The 18342-nt window shown below is 45.9% G+C and overlaps 2 protein-coding genes across 2 annotated transcripts; both read left to right on the forward strand.

Annotated features, from left to right (window-relative positions):
- The first annotated feature begins 136 nt into the window (after window positions 1–136).
- cdk20 (cyclin dependent kinase 20) lies at window positions 137–7299 on the forward strand. The gene is made up of 9 exons (XM_061734797.1): window positions 137–376; window positions 596–702; window positions 1031–1144; window positions 1826–2014; window positions 4273–4394; window positions 5208–5270; window positions 5464–5587; window positions 6554–6709; window positions 6953–7299. Exons 2-9 carry the CDS (start codon window positions 628–630, stop codon window positions 7142–7144), a joined length of 1035 nt encoding a protein of 344 aa, XP_061590781.1. The 5' UTR covers window positions 137–376; window positions 596–627; the 3' UTR covers window positions 7145–7299.
- Window positions 7300–7461: 162 nt separating this feature from the next.
- Window positions 7462–14203, forward strand: gata1b (GATA binding protein 1b). Its single transcript, XM_061734798.1, has 5 exons — window positions 7462–8532; window positions 10665–10923; window positions 11428–11576; window positions 12194–12313; window positions 13772–14203. The coding sequence occupies exons 1-5, from the start codon at window positions 8464–8466 to the stop codon at window positions 13991–13993; spliced, it is 819 nt and encodes a 272-aa protein (XP_061590782.1). The 5' UTR covers window positions 7462–8463; the 3' UTR covers window positions 13994–14203.
- Window positions 14204–18342: the final 4139 nt, after the last annotated feature.

An 18342-nucleotide genomic window follows, 5' to 3' on the forward strand; every position in this document is an offset into this window, starting at 1 on the left:
CTACATTTATGTAAAAAGCCTCAGAACACGTGACTCTCTGCTGGGGTTTCGGCCTCTGTGATTGGACCGTAGTTGTGACGTCGGCGTAAACAAACGTAGTGACGCAGGACGCTGCTCCGTCTCATTTATCTTCATACTTTTGAGACTAATATTACTCTTAGAAAATTAATATTGCCACCGTGTTTCTGTCAGTTCGGTCGTTTAATCATCAACTGTTTGTAACCAGCAACAACAAACGTTGGTTTGTTCCTGTTCCGGGTTTTCAGGTAGTTTAGCCTGTCAGTTGCCAGGCAACGAGAGCTAGCGCCGAGCTCAGTCACAGTGAACTCCTGCGAGAAAACAGAAACATGTAGAATGTTTTACTGGTCGAATTGAGGTACTTTGCTATATTGATAAGAACTCTTGCCAGTTGTTAAATATCTTTACGTTTTTTGGAATCGAAACTCGCAACATCTTTAATGACCTCTTTATTTTTTTTATTGAGAGACTTCACTAATTCTATTGTCTCCCAAGAAATGTTTTATTATCACAATAATCTGCCAGTCTTGCGTTTTTAAGTGAAAATAGTAAGAGATTTGAATACTTTGTTCTGCAGACTTTTCTGTCTGTGAGAACTGATCAAGATCCATGGAGCAGTACAGCATCCTGGGCCGGATCGGGGAAGGAGCTCATGGCATCGTCTTCAAAGCCAAACACATCAAGGTAGCTGCTTCTGAAGTTTGTGGTGATGAGGAGATTTAGGGTCAGGATCATCTACATCAGTGGTCACCAACCCTGGTCCTCAGGATCTACTGTCCCGCATGTTTTGGATATTTCCTGGCCTCAGCACACCTGATTCTAATTAACAGTCCTCATTAGCGTGTTATCAAGGTCTGGACAGTTCTGTTGTTTACACAGCTCCTTATATCACGGCGTTCTGAAACAGGGTAGCATCTAAAACATGCAGGATAGTAGATCTCAAGGACCAGGGTTGGTGACCACTGATCTACGTTCACCTGACCCTCTCTGAGCAACACTGCCTTTCTGTCAGACAGGAGAGACGGTGGCCCTGAAGAAGGTGGCTCTGAGGAGGCTGGAGGACGGCATCCCCAACCAGGCTCTGAGGGAGATCAAGGCCCTGCAGGAGATCGAGGACAACCAGCACGTGGGTTTTCATCTCTGAAGGCCCCCAGAATTCAGAGGGGGCAAATCTGAACCCCCCGATAATTCAGAGATTACAAATCTGTGCACCCCAGAATTCAGAAATTACAGATCTGTGCACCTCATAATTCAGAGATTACAGATCTGTGCACCTCATAATTCAGAGATTACAGATCTGTGCACCTCATAATTCAGAGATTACAGATCTGTGCACCTCATAATTCAGAGATTACAGATCTGTGCACCACAAAATTCAGAGATTACAGATTTCTGCACCCCAGAATTTTCGGTGAGTCAATCTGCAACACAGCAACAAGATTATCCACATTTAATGTGACAGTTTTACAGTAGAACAATTTCACTAAAAGCCCAGAGCTACATTGGGACCCAGGGCCTCATCTGGGGGCTCTGGCCCGCGATGTCGCCAACACTGGCTTCAGTCAAACATCTGCCAAACCCTGTACCTAACATCAACTCCAGACGTTCGATCTGCTCCATTTACCTTCTTGTAAGGAGGGATTAAACCCCCTGGATGATTAACAACTCAGTCAGCTGTCGTTTGAGCCCCTGAAATTTGAGATGCCTTAAAAAAGCTGTAAATTTTGTTCAACCTAAGAATGAAAACTGTTTCAGTTGGATATAAAACTAAACTGGTGCTGACATGTTCTCCGTCTGGATTCTTCAGGTCGTGAAGCTGAAGGACGTCTTCCCTCACGGGACCGGCTTCGTCTTGGTCTTTGACTTCATGCTGTCCGACCTCTCTGAGGTCATCAGGAACCACCAGACACCGCTGAGCCCCGCCATGGTCAAAGGCTACATGATGATGCTGCTGAAGGGCGTGGCCTTCCTGCATCATAACAACATCATGCACCGGGTGAGCACCCACTGCCTCTCCCCCTCTGATAAATGGTTGAACCAAATGTGACAGTTCATCAGAAGTTTCTGTTCATGATGAGTAACAGTGTCAGTTACAGTGAAAATGCTTCAAGATTTCTGGCTCTTACATACTGTACATGCACACGTGAACAAATGTGTTGGTTAGAATTCTGGTTCAACAGAATTATTTCACCTCATCTGTCTTGGACAGGTGAGTTGGTTCCCCTTTAAGAGATGCAAAATAATGTTTCCACGGTGACACCTTAAACTAAAGTGTCCTGTAATGGACATCTCAGGCAGTGGCGGCTTGTCAATAGGGGGCGCTAGGGCGCCGCCCCCATTAAAATTACAGGGAAAAAAAAAAAAAATATATAGACACAGTACACATAAATTACGTAATAAAATGTAATTATCACATCTGTGCACTCATAAAATGTGTCTGACTTAATTTTTCAAGCCTTCCCATCCCATACTGGGTTTATTCAGAGTTGTTTTTTGTGCAGACTGAAATAAATAGGTTTCAATGGGAGGGGCGCCGGCCAAATGAGTGTGTATTGTATGTTCTTAAACTTTTCTTCCATGTGACTTCATGCTGGTCTCTAATTGGTTACTCAAAGCCTCTCCTCCGGGCGCAGCTCTCTGCGCCCGTGGCCAATCAGCGTGTTTTCTGTCATTCTTCATCCAATCTGATTGATTTATGAGCTGTCAATCAAAGTCACACCCCTGACAGTGTAGGCGCGCGACTGCATCCGTCACTCGCATACAAACGGAGTCACAGCCATAGACATGTATCCGTATCCGCCCCATGGAGCTGCTGCGATACGTCAACGACTCCGCCATATTGGATGTGGCCAGACTGCGCTGTAAACTAATACAAGTAAATTATCTTATTTTTATAAAGCGCCTTTTTACAAAGAAATGTATGTTTTACGTCTCATTTATTCATTCACACATGCACTAATATACTTGGGAAACAGTTAGGCACCAAATATAATATATTTAATTTCTGAGATGGCAAAAATAAGAACTTTATTGATCCCACATAGGAGTAATTCATGTTATATCAGCTATAGAGAACAAGGTAGTTCCGAAAAACAATATATATCCCCCCTCACAAAAATAAGAAAAATAGAGAAACATATTTTCTAATCAACAAAAAAAATTAAAAAAATTTCAAATAACAAAATAACATATTTGAACCATTTCTCAGACAATATCTGTCAATATCTCTATATAATAACTGAAAAAATCTGAAAAATGGTTCAAATATGTTATTTTGTTAATTGAAAATTTTAAAATATGTTTATGTAAAATATGCTACATGTATATGTTGTATATGTATATCTATATGTATATGTAGTATATGTAGTGATATGTAATAAAAAAATAACAAAAAAATGTATGTTCAACTTCAAGTAGTGATAACGAGGTAAAACAGGTGCCATTAATACAGGTAACGAGTGGAGGACAGAGGAGCCTCTTAAAGAAGAAGTTACAGGTCTGTGAAAGCCAGAAATCTTGCTTGTTTGTAGGTGACCAAATACTTATTTTACCCAGGAATTTACCAATTAATTCAGTAAAAATCCTACAACGGGATTTCCTGGACTCTTTCCCCCATTCTGTCTCTCATAGTTGAAGTTTAACTATGATGAAAATTACCGGCCTCTCTCATCTTTTTAAGTGGGAGAACTTGCACAATTGGTGACTGACTAAATACTTTTTTTCCCCACTCTACATCCACGACCGATCTATTATTATTATTATTATTCGATTGGATCTGTGTCAACATATGTGTGCACGCGTGTCAGAGACCAGTATTTTGGTACATGGTCTTGGTTTCCAGGAAGTTCTCGTTCCTAAGAGAATCCAGCCAATCAGGAGACATTGATCAGACTTCAGTGAGCTCAGCTGAACATCTGTTTCTTGACGTGTGTCTTCCTGTACCTGTTGACCTGAATTAGATCAGGACTTTTGCAAATCTGCTGTGTGCACAGCTACTCCAGAGCGACCAAAGATTAAAGTCCGACAGCCAGACGTGATCGGGCCACTCAGTGCCGGGTTGCTACAGGCTCATTCTGCTGAGGGGTTAAATGATTACTGGGTCTGGTTTTCTGATTATGGACTCATTTGCTGAGCGATGTAAGGTTTACGGTTCTGTCGTACATGTCATTAGTTCGTTTTTGTGTGATTAAAGTTTCCCCTCCCATTGTTTTCTTGCTCTGTGGTGCATGCATGTGGGCGTGCATGTGTGAGTAGGACCTGAAGCCCGCCAACCTCCTCATCAGTTCTTCCGGTCACCTGAAGATCGCGGACTTTGGTCTGGCCCGACTGTTCAGTGATCGGGGCGACAGGCTGTACAGCCACCAGGTGGCCACCAGGTACGTACCAGCTCCACCCCCTTTACAGGTGTCACCTCTCTTCTTCTTCTCATTTATTGTTGTTCCAAACATGAACAATGCTGCCAGTCATCCTCCAAACATTCATAGTCCAGATCTTTTTCCGTCCACGAGAGATGTCTGGTATGTGGCAGAAGAACCTAGAAGTGAGCAGAAGGATGCTATAAAATGTTTTATGTTCTTGCGCTCCAGAAGAAATCTTCACTATGAGAGATGTTGGTGGAGACAGAAAAAAATAACTGTTTGGGAATATTGAATGTTCTTTGTACCTGTTGGAAAGATAGCAATGCAATATCCCTCAACCGTACAGTATTGTCCTCTTTCGCATGTGTTTCACAAGTTGAGGTTTCCATAGAAATGAATGAACAGATGTGTCCTGAGTGTGCAGAAGCAAGCGGAAACGAGGTGTCTGCTCAAACACGATGTCCACTGAAGCTCTGTGAACCCATGTCACAGCTGTCACAAGAGATGACGGGACAGCGGGAGTCCACCGCTACGTTGGGTGGTTTGTGCGGGTAGCAGGGATGGGAGACCATGAGACTAGAAGCCGGTGCCTAAAAGTAATCTGATTTTCATTTTAAAGGTCCCACTTTACTCCACTTGGATCCCTTTTCTTTTCAATGAGCACCATAGTAGAGTTGTCTTAGTGAGATGGTGACTCATAAGATCTCCAGGTCAGGTGCTGATAAAATCCAAGTTGTTCTTTGTGTCACGATTTGCCGTCCGCTCCCACCGCTCCCTGCTCACTGTGCTGTTATTGTTAAGCTAAACTTGCCTGTGTGTGTGTGTGATCAGGTGGTACAGGGCTCCCGAACTGCTGTACGGAGCACGAAAGTATGACGAGGGAGTCGACCTGTGGTAAGTGCTCCGCAGAGCACACTACTACTAATGCAGTACTCTGATATGAACAGCAGGGGGCAGCAGCAGACTGACCCGCACTGATGCTTGTTGTTAACGTGTGTGTGTGTGTGTGTGTGTGTGTGTGTGTGTGTGTGTGTGTGTGTGTGTGTGTGTGTGTGTGTGTGTGTGTGTGTGTGTGTTTGTGTTTCAGGGCAGTCGGCTGTATTTTCGGGGAGCTGCTGAACTCCTCTCCTCTATTTCCTGGAGAAAACGACATCGAACAACTCTGCTGCGTTCTCCGAGTGCTGGGAACACCGACACAAGACAGTTGGCCTGTAAGACACTCGGTGGTGTTTCCATTTCTTCAGAAGACGTGATGTTGAAATACATTGAGGAGGTAACCCAACAGGAAGGGCTGTTAACCTTTGGATCTTCAGTCCAGCAACGTCCTGCTGGTGTTTCCATCTTTACAATTTAGTTCACCCCCTGTCTTGTGCTCAGGACATGTTTGGGCTCACCAAGGGTTCTGGTGGAGGTTTTTTGGCTTCCCGTAGAGTTCTAGAGGTGTGTTTTGGGATGCCTTGCTAGGTTTGGAGGAGGCTAAAGAACCTGAAGAAATGTTCAAGTAGGTTCCTTGGATACTGGAGTGATTTCTTCTATTTGCAAAAGGTTCTGATGGTTTTTGGTAGGTTTGATTAAAGTTTAGGAGAAGCTTGTAGTCTTCTAGTTCTATGAAAGCTGCTGTCTCTTCATGGTCCTTGACACAGAGTTCATGATCATTTAGTGGGTTCTTCAGGTTCCGGTTCTGGTGTTAGTTTCAGGCCTTTTGAAAAGTCTAGCGGTTAAGATCACAGATCAGCGCTGCCTTAATGGAAACATTAAAAAAATTACCACTTAAGAATTCATGATATAATTTTTATAAAAGTAACTATGATTTTTGCAAAGATAGATTTGAATTTGTTGTTAAGTGAATTTGTTTGAATGAGAGAAGATGCAGCTGCCTAAATAAGAGAAAAGAGAATGGGACCCAGAAAGATCCATGTGGAAGCCCAGCCCAGAAGTAATCAGAATCAGAATCAGATTTCATTGGCCAAGTTTGAACATTGCCCGACAAGGAATTTGACTCCGGTAATTTCGCTCACTGACAAATTATGTTTGTCTCCAGTTTATTTGGACTCGGGAGGTCAACCAATGAAAGTGAGCTTAATTCCGTTCTCTTATTGGCTGCTTGCAGCTGGTGACATCATGGTTGTCTGTGGTGACAGCGAATGAGACCTAACAAGTGTCCTTTCCGTCTGCAGGAGATGGTGGAGCTGCCGGATTACAACAAAATCACTTTTAAGGAGAACCCAGCAATCCCGTTGGAGGAGATCGTCCCTGACACGTCCCCTCAGGCCGTTGACCTCCTCAACCGGTTCCTGGTGTACCCGTCCAAACAGCGGTGCTCTGCCCGACAGGTACGAGACAGGAAGTAGATTTCGGGCCAGAAGATGGAGTGGTCTAGTGGTCTCTGCTGGTATCACAGAGAATCTGTGTTAAGCTGCTCTTTAACTGCAGCTGGCAGACAAACCGACCAGAACCAAGATGGCAGGTCTGGCTTAGAGTCTCTTGGGTCTGCTGGTTCTTGCTGATTCTGATGAGTGTTGCATATGTATTGATCAATAAATTGATTATTGATATACTGATCTTCTTTCCTGCAGGCTCTCCTCCATCCATATTTCTTCTCCTCTCCCCTTCCTGCCCATCACTCAGAGCTACCCATCCCTCAGAGGGGGGGCAGACCCCCCCGACAGCGTCTGCAGGCTCCGCCCACCGACTTCTCAGTTGACCTGCCCCTGCACAACAGCGTGGTGGACCCTGTGCTTCTGCGGCCGCATGCCTCCTGCCTCTGAACCAATCATCTCCCCCGACGCTGCTCAGAGGTTTGCCCTGAAACCCGTCTGTCCTGGGAAGGTTCCTGGTTCCATCAGTGTGTTCAGCAGAACTAATGGAGACAGCAGCTGTGACTCATTTAAGAAGTCAACTTCTGTAAAAATGCAATAAATACAGGACATTCTCTTTAATTATTTGTTTGTTTGGAAGGGGTCCTGCCCTCGTGTTGCAATCAGGGTTCCTGGTGGAGCTCCTTAAAGAAGGGCATACCTCCAGAAGCCGTTTTCTCTGGTTGTGGTCAAAGGTGGGAACCAGTTGGCAACTTTTGGTCACTTTATTTTATGTAGATGTGCAGTTCCTTTACCGACCAACAGGGTCCAAATCCAGACCTTTAGTTCCTTTACCGACCACTGGGGTCCTGATCCAGACCTGCGGTTCCTCTACCGGCCAGGACACCCCAGCTAATGCCGCCTCTAGACTGGCCGGACCCCTCCAGATAGACCAACCTGAGGGGACTGCTAGGCTATGGTCCGTTAGCCATGCGTAGGCTGATCAAGGATCCCAGTGGAGGTCGGCGGGAGCAGGCCTCGTTCCAAATGCTTTGGTACCGACATGGACTGAGCAGAAGTTAAACAAAGCTAAAACCGCTCAGCCGTGGTGACTGAGGTCACATCAGTCCAGTTAGAGAACTGGTGGTTTTCACACCAACAGCTCAGGAGAACAGAGTCTGTGTCAGCCTTTTGAGGGAGCGTTTTTCCCAGATGTAGGAGGTCGGAGACGAGAAATGGAAGAATCAGATGGGAGGAGAAAACAACGACAGTACCTGAAGCATTCAGTGCGTCACCTTTAAAGAGGAACATCTGCAATAAAAATAAACACGTCTTACTAAGTGGAGGGGGAAGGATGCAAATTTCCAGACTGATGGCTGCAGGTGGGCTTGAGTACAGCAGGTGGCAGGATCACCAGCTCTGAGGACTCTCTCCAAGGCAGAGCTGTGGCTGGTTCCATCCCCAACTCCTTCAGTGTTGAAGACCTGGCCAAGATATTTCAGGGTTCACGGGTCAATGACCAGGAGGGAGTATTTCAGGTGTGACAAACTGACTACACAGTTCATTACTTTCTGTCTTTGGTCTCATGTTTCATCAGTTAAAAACAGAAAAGAGGCAGCCCATTAATAGTGGGAGGAGCCGGACGCCCCACCCCTGTGGTTCCTACTGGGAGGAAGGAGCCCTCTGACACAGAGCAGCACTTCAGCCTATGAAGTTCACATCACAGCTTCGGAGCATCAGAGATCCTGCCTGAAGAGAGCTCCCACTCTGTCTCTCTTCTCGAGTCCGGGATGTCAGATTATTTACCGTCATCTGATTGGTCCTGGGCTGCAGAAACGTCACGCGGCTGCAACATGAAGGTGGGAAACCGCTAAATTTCACCTCAGCTGTCTGACGTTGGTGAACGTGCAGCGCCATGCAGGACTTGACCCTCCCCAGAGGCAGATTTTTTATAGTTGAGGGTTTTTTTTTGTTGGGAGGGGCTGCCTGAATTTGTAACGTTTGAAAATAATATAAGTTAAAAAATGTTTGTAAAATGAAAACATTGTTTGATGAATGTGCCAGTGACGGCAGGAAGGAGGCTCCGTGCGTTTATGACAAAATAGTTATTCTTTGCTATTTTTGTTGCATTATTGTATGATCTCATTAGTTCCTTTAACAATTGTAAATGTATTGTTATTTTATTTTTCCTTGATTTTCTTTCAGAAACCCTGCATTGCCTTTTCAATATTCTTAAATCTTCACCTCTCCCTGGGGGTATCGATTTTGTTTTTATCTTTTTGATTTTGAGTGGAGCGACATTATCCAGGGTTGACTTTAATTTTCTTCAAATTATCAACAATAAAATCACAAGATGCTGTTAAAACGACTGGAGGACATTTTTGTAAAATATCAGTTAAATTTGCAACCACTTCACGAGTCAGATAGCGTCTCAGCATAGTTCGCACCGGGGCCTCCTGTTGCTTCAAACCGGTGATGTTCAAGGAGATGAGGAGATCAGTAAAATCCATGGCTAATGATCCTTAAGCTTGTCGATGTGCAGGTTAAAATCACCGGATATGATAATCATTTTAAAAGAAGGATGGATTATTGCTAAAAACGCAGCAATTTCATTAATGAAGCCAGCACCCAATGTTGGTGGTCTGTAAATTGTAATACATAACATTTTAGGGTTGCCAAAAACTAACCGTGGTGTTCAAAAGTGCCATACTGATCAAATACAATTTCTTTAATAGCAAGTGTTGTTGGTGCTATTGAAGCAGTACCGCCACCCGTCCTATTCTTCCTAATTCCCCCACTATAGATACACTTCAGGAGGAGCTTTGTTTGGTTTATTACACACACACACACACACACACACACACACACACACACATACACACATATAGTCATTTAGTCACATGCACACACACACACACACACACACACACACACACACACACACACACACACACACACACACACACACACACACACACACACACACACACACACGCATGATCATATACATACACACACACACACACATAGACATACACACTGGCTTGTTCACCTGCATGCTGGCTCTCTAGTTTTTGGGTTTAGGTAGCGGTAGCGATAGCTTAGCTCAGACTGCGATCAGATCTCAAGATTTAGGTCGATTGCTGTTCGTGTTTTGGGTGGCTCCGTGCCGGTTTCGTGCTTTGTTTGTGGTTTTTTTTTGCAGATTTCCAGTGCTTGGCGTGTGTCTCCGTGTGTTCCTGCTTCCTGGATTGGCAGTGGATGTCGTCACCCCCCCCCCCCACCCCCTCCCCCCCCCCCAAAAAAAAAAAAAAAAAAAAAAAAAAAAATTGAAAACGTGTAGTTAAAATTTGGTGGGGAGGCCTCGATGAGAATCGCTGGTGCATCTGTGCCCAACCATGTTTCAGTTAAAAATAAAAAATCTATGTTGTTGTCTAAAATAAGGTAATTCATTAAAAAATATTTTGTTTAATAAAGAACAAACATTCAATAAAGTCTTATTAAAAGTTGCTGGGGTGTTCCCCATAAGTGAGGCAGTTAGCGGTTCTGGACAGATGGGACGCAGACGTAGATGGGATTTCTTTTGTTTTAGTCCCACTTGAACAGACCTGACCGTGATATGAGTTTTTATGGGATTGGGTTGTGGTTTATTATCTTCAATGCCTGGTGCAGCAGGTGCCTAAAGGGGCTAACAGGGAGCTCGCCCTGTTCTCCAAATCCAAAGAGGATTCAGGATGCACGATCCGAGAGTGTTGAAACGGCTTGTCATGGTGCTGATCGATATGAATATGGATCACAGTAGCAGAATATGGGCTCCTCCTCCAGACTATTACAGAGGAGGATGGACTTACAAGATGACAAACTTTGTTTCTTTTTCTTGATGAAAGCAGATCTTTGTCTTCTGAGAGTTAGAATCTGGAAAATTCTTTGATCTGAATAGATGATACATAAAAACTACCAATGTTTTATCTGATCATTTCCCCTTTTTCAGCTTGGCACCGCCCCCTCAGACATTCTCCTCCAATCACCATGCTCGTCCAGTGAAGCCCACCCCCATCTGCTCAGTCACTCCTCCTGTTTGGATGACCTCACCTGTCAGTCACCGGCGCTGACTCCACCCCTAAAAAACCACTCCTCCTCAGAACCTGGGGGGAACCGTTTGTATAGGAACCCGTTGACTCCGACCTCCCCCTTGTCATGTGACTGGGCATCACCTTACAGTCCGGCCTGGGGCTGCAGGCGGGAACCAGGTGAGTGTTTACCTGTGTGGGCAGGATTTGATACAGAAGCGCCGGCGTGTTGAACCTGCTGTGTTGATGCAGCGTTTAAAGTTTGAATCAACCGACTCCATCCAACTTGCTAAACCGTCGGTTCATGTATCACTGTGCAAGAAAAGCCAGAACACTGATGAGGTGGGTCTCATGCAGAGCAGCGCAGGGATTGGGACTCTTGCTCACACTTTTCTGGGAAGCCTATTGATTTTCTTTTATGTTTTAATGTTAAATGATCTCTTTGTCGTAAAAGCGTGAAAATGTGAGCAGATGTCATCCTCTGGTCCTCGAAGGCCGGTGTCCCGCAGGCTTTAGATCAGGGGTCCCAACCCCTTCGAGGACCAGGGTTGAGACATTATTATAGGGGACGATACTGCCCTGTGATTGGATGACAGCCCTGACACACCCACCATTAACAGTAACACACCTGAGACCAGATCACACTCCAGCACTCCACCTGTGTTATGTTTCTGTGTGTGTCAGAGCTGCGTGAGTGTGTGAGCTGCAGAACGAGCACCGCCCCCTTGTGGACGAGAGACGACGCAGGTCAACACCTGTGCAACACCTGCAGCTTCCAGGTGCATCGACAGGTGCACGACGACGCCCCGCTGCTAAGAGCCAAGAGAAAAACTGTGAGATCACACACACATATACACCGCTGATACATGCGGTATACGTAGTACACCACATGTGTTGGACTCCGGTCCTTGAAGACCTCCTGCATGTTTTAGACGATCCTCTGCATCATCTGGCTGAGATGTCAGTCGTCATCAGCATGTTATCAGGTTGACAGGTGATGCTTCTCACACCAACAGCCAATCAAATTTCATGTTCACTACACACATCTCAATGGCCAACAATAACTGTGTAGCTACTATTTGATTGGCTGACACTGTGTTGAAGCATCGAAAACTGAAAGATCCTCAACATCCGTCAAAGCAGCTCTCCTTCCACAACGCACAAACCCGCAATTTTCCAGATTTAACTGCATCTATAAAGCAATGAGGGACTTTGGTCCTTGACAACAGAAAACAGCTTAATCAATACAAATCAGCCTTCTGGCCCATCAGACAGCCTTGTTGCTTCAAGGACCTCTCTGATTGGTCAGAAGGCTGATTTGCATTGTTTAAGGTGCTTTTCTTTTAATGGAGATGGTATCAGGTTTAGAATGGAAAAATACAGCAAAAATAATTCATGATTAATGACAGAATTCGTTTTTAAAAGGCTCATTAACATATTGTGTAACCAGACGTCGACCAAAAGAGGTCGGTGTGTGAACTGTGAGACGGAAACCACCACGCTGTGGAGGAGGAACGCCGCGGGAGAACGGGTCTGCAACGCCTGCGGCCTGTACTACAGACTGCACCAGGTACTACACCTTTACTACACCTGTACTACAGACTGCACCAGGTACTACACCTGTACTACAGACTGCACCAGGTACTACACCTTTACTACACTTGTACTACAGACTGCACCAGGTACTACACCTGTACTACACCTGTACTACAGACTGCACCAGGTACTACACCTGTACTACACCTGTACTACAGACTGCACCAGGTACTACACCTGTACTACAGACTGCACCAGGTACTACACCTTTACTACACTTGTACTACAGACTGCACCAGGTACTACACCTGTACTACACCTGTACTACAGACTGCACCAGGTACTACACCTGTACTACAGACTGCACCAGGTACTACACCTGTACTACAGACTGCACCAGGTACTACACCTGTACTACAGACTGCACCAGGTACTACACCTGTACTACAGACTGCACCAGGTACTACACCTGTACTACAGACTGCACCAGGTACTACACCTGTACTACACCTGTACTACAGACTGCACCAGGTACTACACCTGTACTACACCTGTACTACAGACTGCACCAGGTACTACACCTGTACTACAGACTGCACCAGGTACTACACCTGTACTACAGACTGCACCAGGTACTACACCTGTACTACAGACTGCACCAGGTACTACACCTGTACTACAGACTGCACCAGGTACTACACCTGTACTACAGACTGCACCAGGTACTACACCTGTACTACAGACTGCACCAGGTACTACACCTGTACTACACCTGTACTACAGACTGCACCAGGTACTACACCTGTACTACACCTGTACTACAGACTGCACCAGGTACTACACCTGTACTACAGACTGCACCAGGTACTACACCTGTACTACACCTGTACTACAGACTACACCAGGTACTACACCTGTACTACACCTGTACTACAGACTGCACCAGGTACTACACCTGTACTACACCTGTACTACGGACCACACCAGGTACTACACCTTTACTACAGACCACACCAGGTACTACACCTGTACTACAGACTGCACCAGGTACTACACCTGTACTACACCTGTACTACAGACTGCACCAGGTACTACACCTGTACTACAGACTGCACCAGGTACTACACCTGTACTACAGACTGCACCAGGTACTACAGCTGTACTCCAGCTGTACTACAGCTGTACTACAGCTGTACTCCAGCTGTACTACAGCTGTACTACAGCTGTACTCCAGCTGTACTACAGCTGTACTACAGCTGTACTACGCCTGTACTATGCCAGTACTACAGCTGTACTACGCCTGTACTATGCCAGTACTACAGCTGTACTACAGGCTGCACCAGGTACTACACCTGTACTACAGACTACATCCGGTACTACAGCTGTACTATGCCTGTACTATGCCAGTACTACAGCTGTACTGGGTGAATATGAAGCAGGTTGTCAGCACTACAGAACGTCATTGTTCTAGAAAGGTCTTTAATGTCTGCAGGTCCAGCGGCCGCTCATCCTGAAGAAAGAAGGGATCCAAACCAGAAACCGTAAAGTGATCAATAAGAAGAAGAGAGCTGGCCAATCACAGAGCAGCCTGTCCAGCCTGGCCCCTCCCACTGAAGAGCCCACCTACTCCTCCTTCAGGCAGCTTTCCTCCCTTTCCTCTTCATCTTCATCTTCCTCCTCCTCGCACTCTCTTCAGCTCTGCCCGTTTTGGTGAACTGGTTTTACTGGGAGTTCTGAATCCACAGGAGTACTTGGTTTCTGTTCTGAGATTTACTGGAACTTTCTTCAAGATGCTTTTTTCAAGACGACATCGGGATGAGTTTTGTGTTTCAGTTCTGGTTCTGGTTTCTCTTCCCCAGCTGCACCTTCAGCTGTCGTTTTCCACCATTTGTTTGACGCGTCTTCACCAGAATTTAACAAACAATCCCACTTCTTGTGAATAAAACTGAAGGAACTTTTTCTTGTCTTTGGTCCTCATGTCTGGGGGTGGGGGGTGTTGGACTCATTTGATGATGTCATTTGTCAAAATGTGATGTGTCGTCCCTGAAAACTAACCCGAGATTCTGACCAGCTTTTAACTCAATATTCAAAGTTATTGTTGATTAAAGATAATTGTTTGATGAAACTGAAGGCCTCGTCTTCACTTCCGGAGTCAGTGTTTGTAAATGATAGAATAGAATAGAATAGAAAGCCTTTATTATAATTATACTGGTACAATGAAATTAGGCAGCAGCTCCGTAAAAGTGCACACATGCAAAGACTATGTAAACAAAGACTGTGTAAACAACAAAATGAGAAACAGGAAACATAAATATATATACACTATGAAAATGAGTGAATGAGAGAATAATGATGCACATGAATGAGTAAAGAATATTGCACATAATGGATGAAGAATATTGCACAGTATGAGGTAGCTTATTGGTTCAGAAAGTTCACAGCTTTGGGAAAGCTGTCCCTGAGTCTGTTTGTTCGGGTCCGTATGGACCTGAAGCGCCTGCCAGAGGGCAACAGGTCAAAGAAGTGGAAACCGGGGTGGGAACCTGATGCAGACGTTGGAGTTTAGGTCCAGGGGTCATTTCAGTCCAGTTCGAAGAGCACAGATGAGTGTAGACAGTTTACAAGTCTAATCTGGCTTCACGTTGGAATTGAGTATCATCTTAGTTTTAGCCGTACCGCCTCATAGTGCTGCCTCTTGGAATAATGCAGAGTGAAAAGTGCCCCAATTACAGAACCCTGAGGAACCCCAGGACCAAGTCTGGTGGATGAATGAGAGACTTTGTTTATGTAAACAAACTGTAAATATCTAATTGGTGAGTTTGACTTAAATCAGAATAATGTGGTTAATTTAATACCAAACACAAACCATTGTGTCTGTGTGACAATGTTGTCTTTAGGTGGTCTGCAGAGACCCCCGATCAGGTATAACATAAACAACTGCAGGTAAAAACTCTGCTTTAGGAGGGAAGAAACCTGGATCATAAAGGGGGACCCTCCTGCTGGAGACCAGCCGGGTAGAGCAGGAAAAGAGAGATAGGAAGGAGAGGATGAATAACAGAGAGGAGAGATACAGACACAAATCCAATCTGAAGTCTATCTGGACCAGTGTCCAGTATAGACTTGTGTCCACCTGGTCATCAGCATTCTAGATCCTGACAGAAACCTTCTACTGTATCTGTCTTGTAACAGAAAAACGTCTCACGAACGTGATTATTTGTGTTTAAATGGTTCAAACACCTGAAACAATATTTGGTTTCTAAAATTAGTTTCAAATCCTGAAGTCCAGCCTGAACCAGGTCCTACAACCGGCTGGGACTAGATGGGGGTCATGGCAGCCGTTGTTACTCAGACTACAGGACACCAAACTCATCAGGAGACAAAGGCCAGCATGATCCTGAAATCACGCCGTTATTAGCAATCAGCTGCTACAGGCTACCAACACTAGCCTGGTAGCGTTTTCGAGGCAGTACTCCGCAGATGGCAACTTTATGAAGATGACCACTCAACCAAACAACCAACCAAAACTGTAGCACCAAGCAGTCAACGTACAGAAACCAAACCTTACTTTCTGTCGTCTAACTCTGAACTAAGTCACATCTTTGATGTTTTACTATCAGGAATTAGATTTTGGTGGAAACCTCCACTAGACTCATGGAATTACAAGACTGAGACAATCACAACCAACCATTATTGATCTCTGACTGGTTCTGTTACTGGCAGCAATCAACACCCAATCAGCATCTTTGATACATACAATCTTTTTTTCATTCTGACTACATAATCACCACAGTGACGTGGATTTGAGAACCACCATTGATCCTATGGGCTGTTAAGGTTCCACAGAGCTGTCAATCATCCAGGTCCCATATCCTTCCTGAGATACGTCCTTGTTCAGCAGCTGCTCCACACAGAGGCTGCAGAACATCCTGAAGAGCTCACTGATACCAACAAACCCAGAACTGTTCTGTTACAAAGGAATTAAGACATTTAATGACATTTATATCAACTAAAAGCAGTTTCATAGACCTCAGTGACACAGGTGTGACTAAAGGTCTCAAAGGTCTGTCTAAAATTGGTTGTAAACATCCCAGATCCACATCAGGAACATCGGTCCTGGTCCAGTAGATGGGGAGATGTTACAGGATGGACTTCCAGAGCGTTCAGGTTTAAATCCATGAATCCATACACGCTACATACAAGCTCTAAAGAGGAACATTTAGTCATATTCCTGCCATTTATCTGCGTTTACTCGGTTCTTGTTGGGGTTCGGGTCAGTGGGATCCAGAGCCCAAACTCGACAAGTGAAAAAAGTGAAACTAGACCTGACGAGAACTATGAAAACCAGGACCAGCGGGGCAACTCAAACACCAGGACAGGAATCCAGAAACCGCGACTCAAAGACATGACTGATAACTTAGTTTAAACCTCAGATCTCACATCACATGTTTCTTTCGTTTGATGCCAAATCTATTTAAAAATCTTAGAGGTTGTTGAGATTAATCTTTGTTATAGCAGCTATGACATTTTAGAGCAGGAATCTAAAACCAGGCCTCATTAGGAAGGACTCCGAGTCCTGAGCCAATATTGTGCTGGGGTCTAAGAGACAAGCTGGTGGTTTAGATGAAGCTGCGTCAGCGTTGGTCCGAGTCCGATGATCGGTGTTCAGACGGCATGGTTCTTCAGACGGGTGGACGCAGGAGACGACAGCAGCCCTACATCAGGCACATCCCTGGACGCCACCAGAGGCCCCCGAGGCCCCTGGGAGCTCTTACCAGAAGCCTGCAGGCCCATTGCACCTAAAGGCCTCCAGCAGAGCTGCAGGGATGATACAGTGCACAGCGGTGGCAGCAGCAGAGCACCGCCTCCCCCTCCCGCCCCCCCCACAGCCTCCTGCTGGAGGACGATGTTGTGCAACGCAGCTGCTGGTTTTCCGGACCTAGAAAAAAAACACGCCAAGAGAGGAAAAGGGAGATGGAGACAGGACGGTTGGTGGTCTGAGGCTGGCCAGAGATGCCACTTGGGTGTGTGTGTGTGTGTGTGTGTGTGTGTGTGTGTGTGTGTGTGTTTGAGGTGGCAGCGATGCCACACAAAATATCAGCAACCACAACACACACACATCTATACATCTGGATACAGCCATCTATGAGCCGTTAGAGCTGCACACACACACACACACACACACACACACACACACACACACACACACACACACACACTGTAGGAGGTTTGTACAGTTACAGCACGTGGTGTCTCTAAACCTGACAGACGTTAGACCAGCTGAACCAGCGGACCCCCCAGCCTCACGTGAAGGACCTGGCCCCCCGACCGCCTCCGTCCACGTGACCTTTGTCCTGAAGGTGGCGCCAGACGGCAGGTCAGAGGTCAGCCAGCGCCAGACCACTGTACCAGTCTGGAACGTTCAGGGGTGTGTCAACACAAAGTTGAGAGGAAAAGAACCTGCAGGGTCCCGCTGGGCCCGGGACACAAACCTACTCCTCCCCGTACCTCAAACATGGCGGTGCTCTGGTTAACTGAAGGCCAGAGGCGCCTTCCTTCCGACCTGTTGTCAGGGAGACAGAGACAACCTGTAAAGTCCCGTCCTGAGAGACAACCGCCCCCACCCCTGTGTTGAATCCAAGACTACTGCAGACTGCCGTTTATCTGAGCGATGCTGGGACGTCCACTTCTGGGAAGTTTGACAATCGTCTCCCTCTGGAACGTTGAGCTCCAGATCATCTGGAGAGGCCTTTCCAACCCTCCCAGGGTTGGTGTGCAGCAACTGTTGCTTCTCTAAGACCACTGCTGATGCATTTCCCTCTTGGCATTGTGTTAACACGCAGCTGAATGCTCCAGACCGTCACAACATCAGCTTTATGGACGTCTGCCGTACTGCTCCCCCCCTCTGATCATCCCACTGCTTGCTTCCACCTGTCTGTGTCAATGCCCCCGGCCCCCGCCCCCCCCCGACCACCTCAGTGTCTGCTGTCTACATCTGTTTATATAGTCATCCCTGTGGTACACCAGTTAGCCATTGTGTCTCTGTCTCTCCTGTCTCTGTTCTTA

The sequence above is a fragment of the Cololabis saira genome, chromosome 12, assembly GCF_033807715.1.
Source record: "Cololabis saira isolate AMF1-May2022 chromosome 12, fColSai1.1, whole genome shotgun sequence".
NCBI classification, from domain to species: domain Eukaryota; kingdom Metazoa; phylum Chordata; class Actinopteri; order Beloniformes; family Belonidae; genus Cololabis; species Cololabis saira.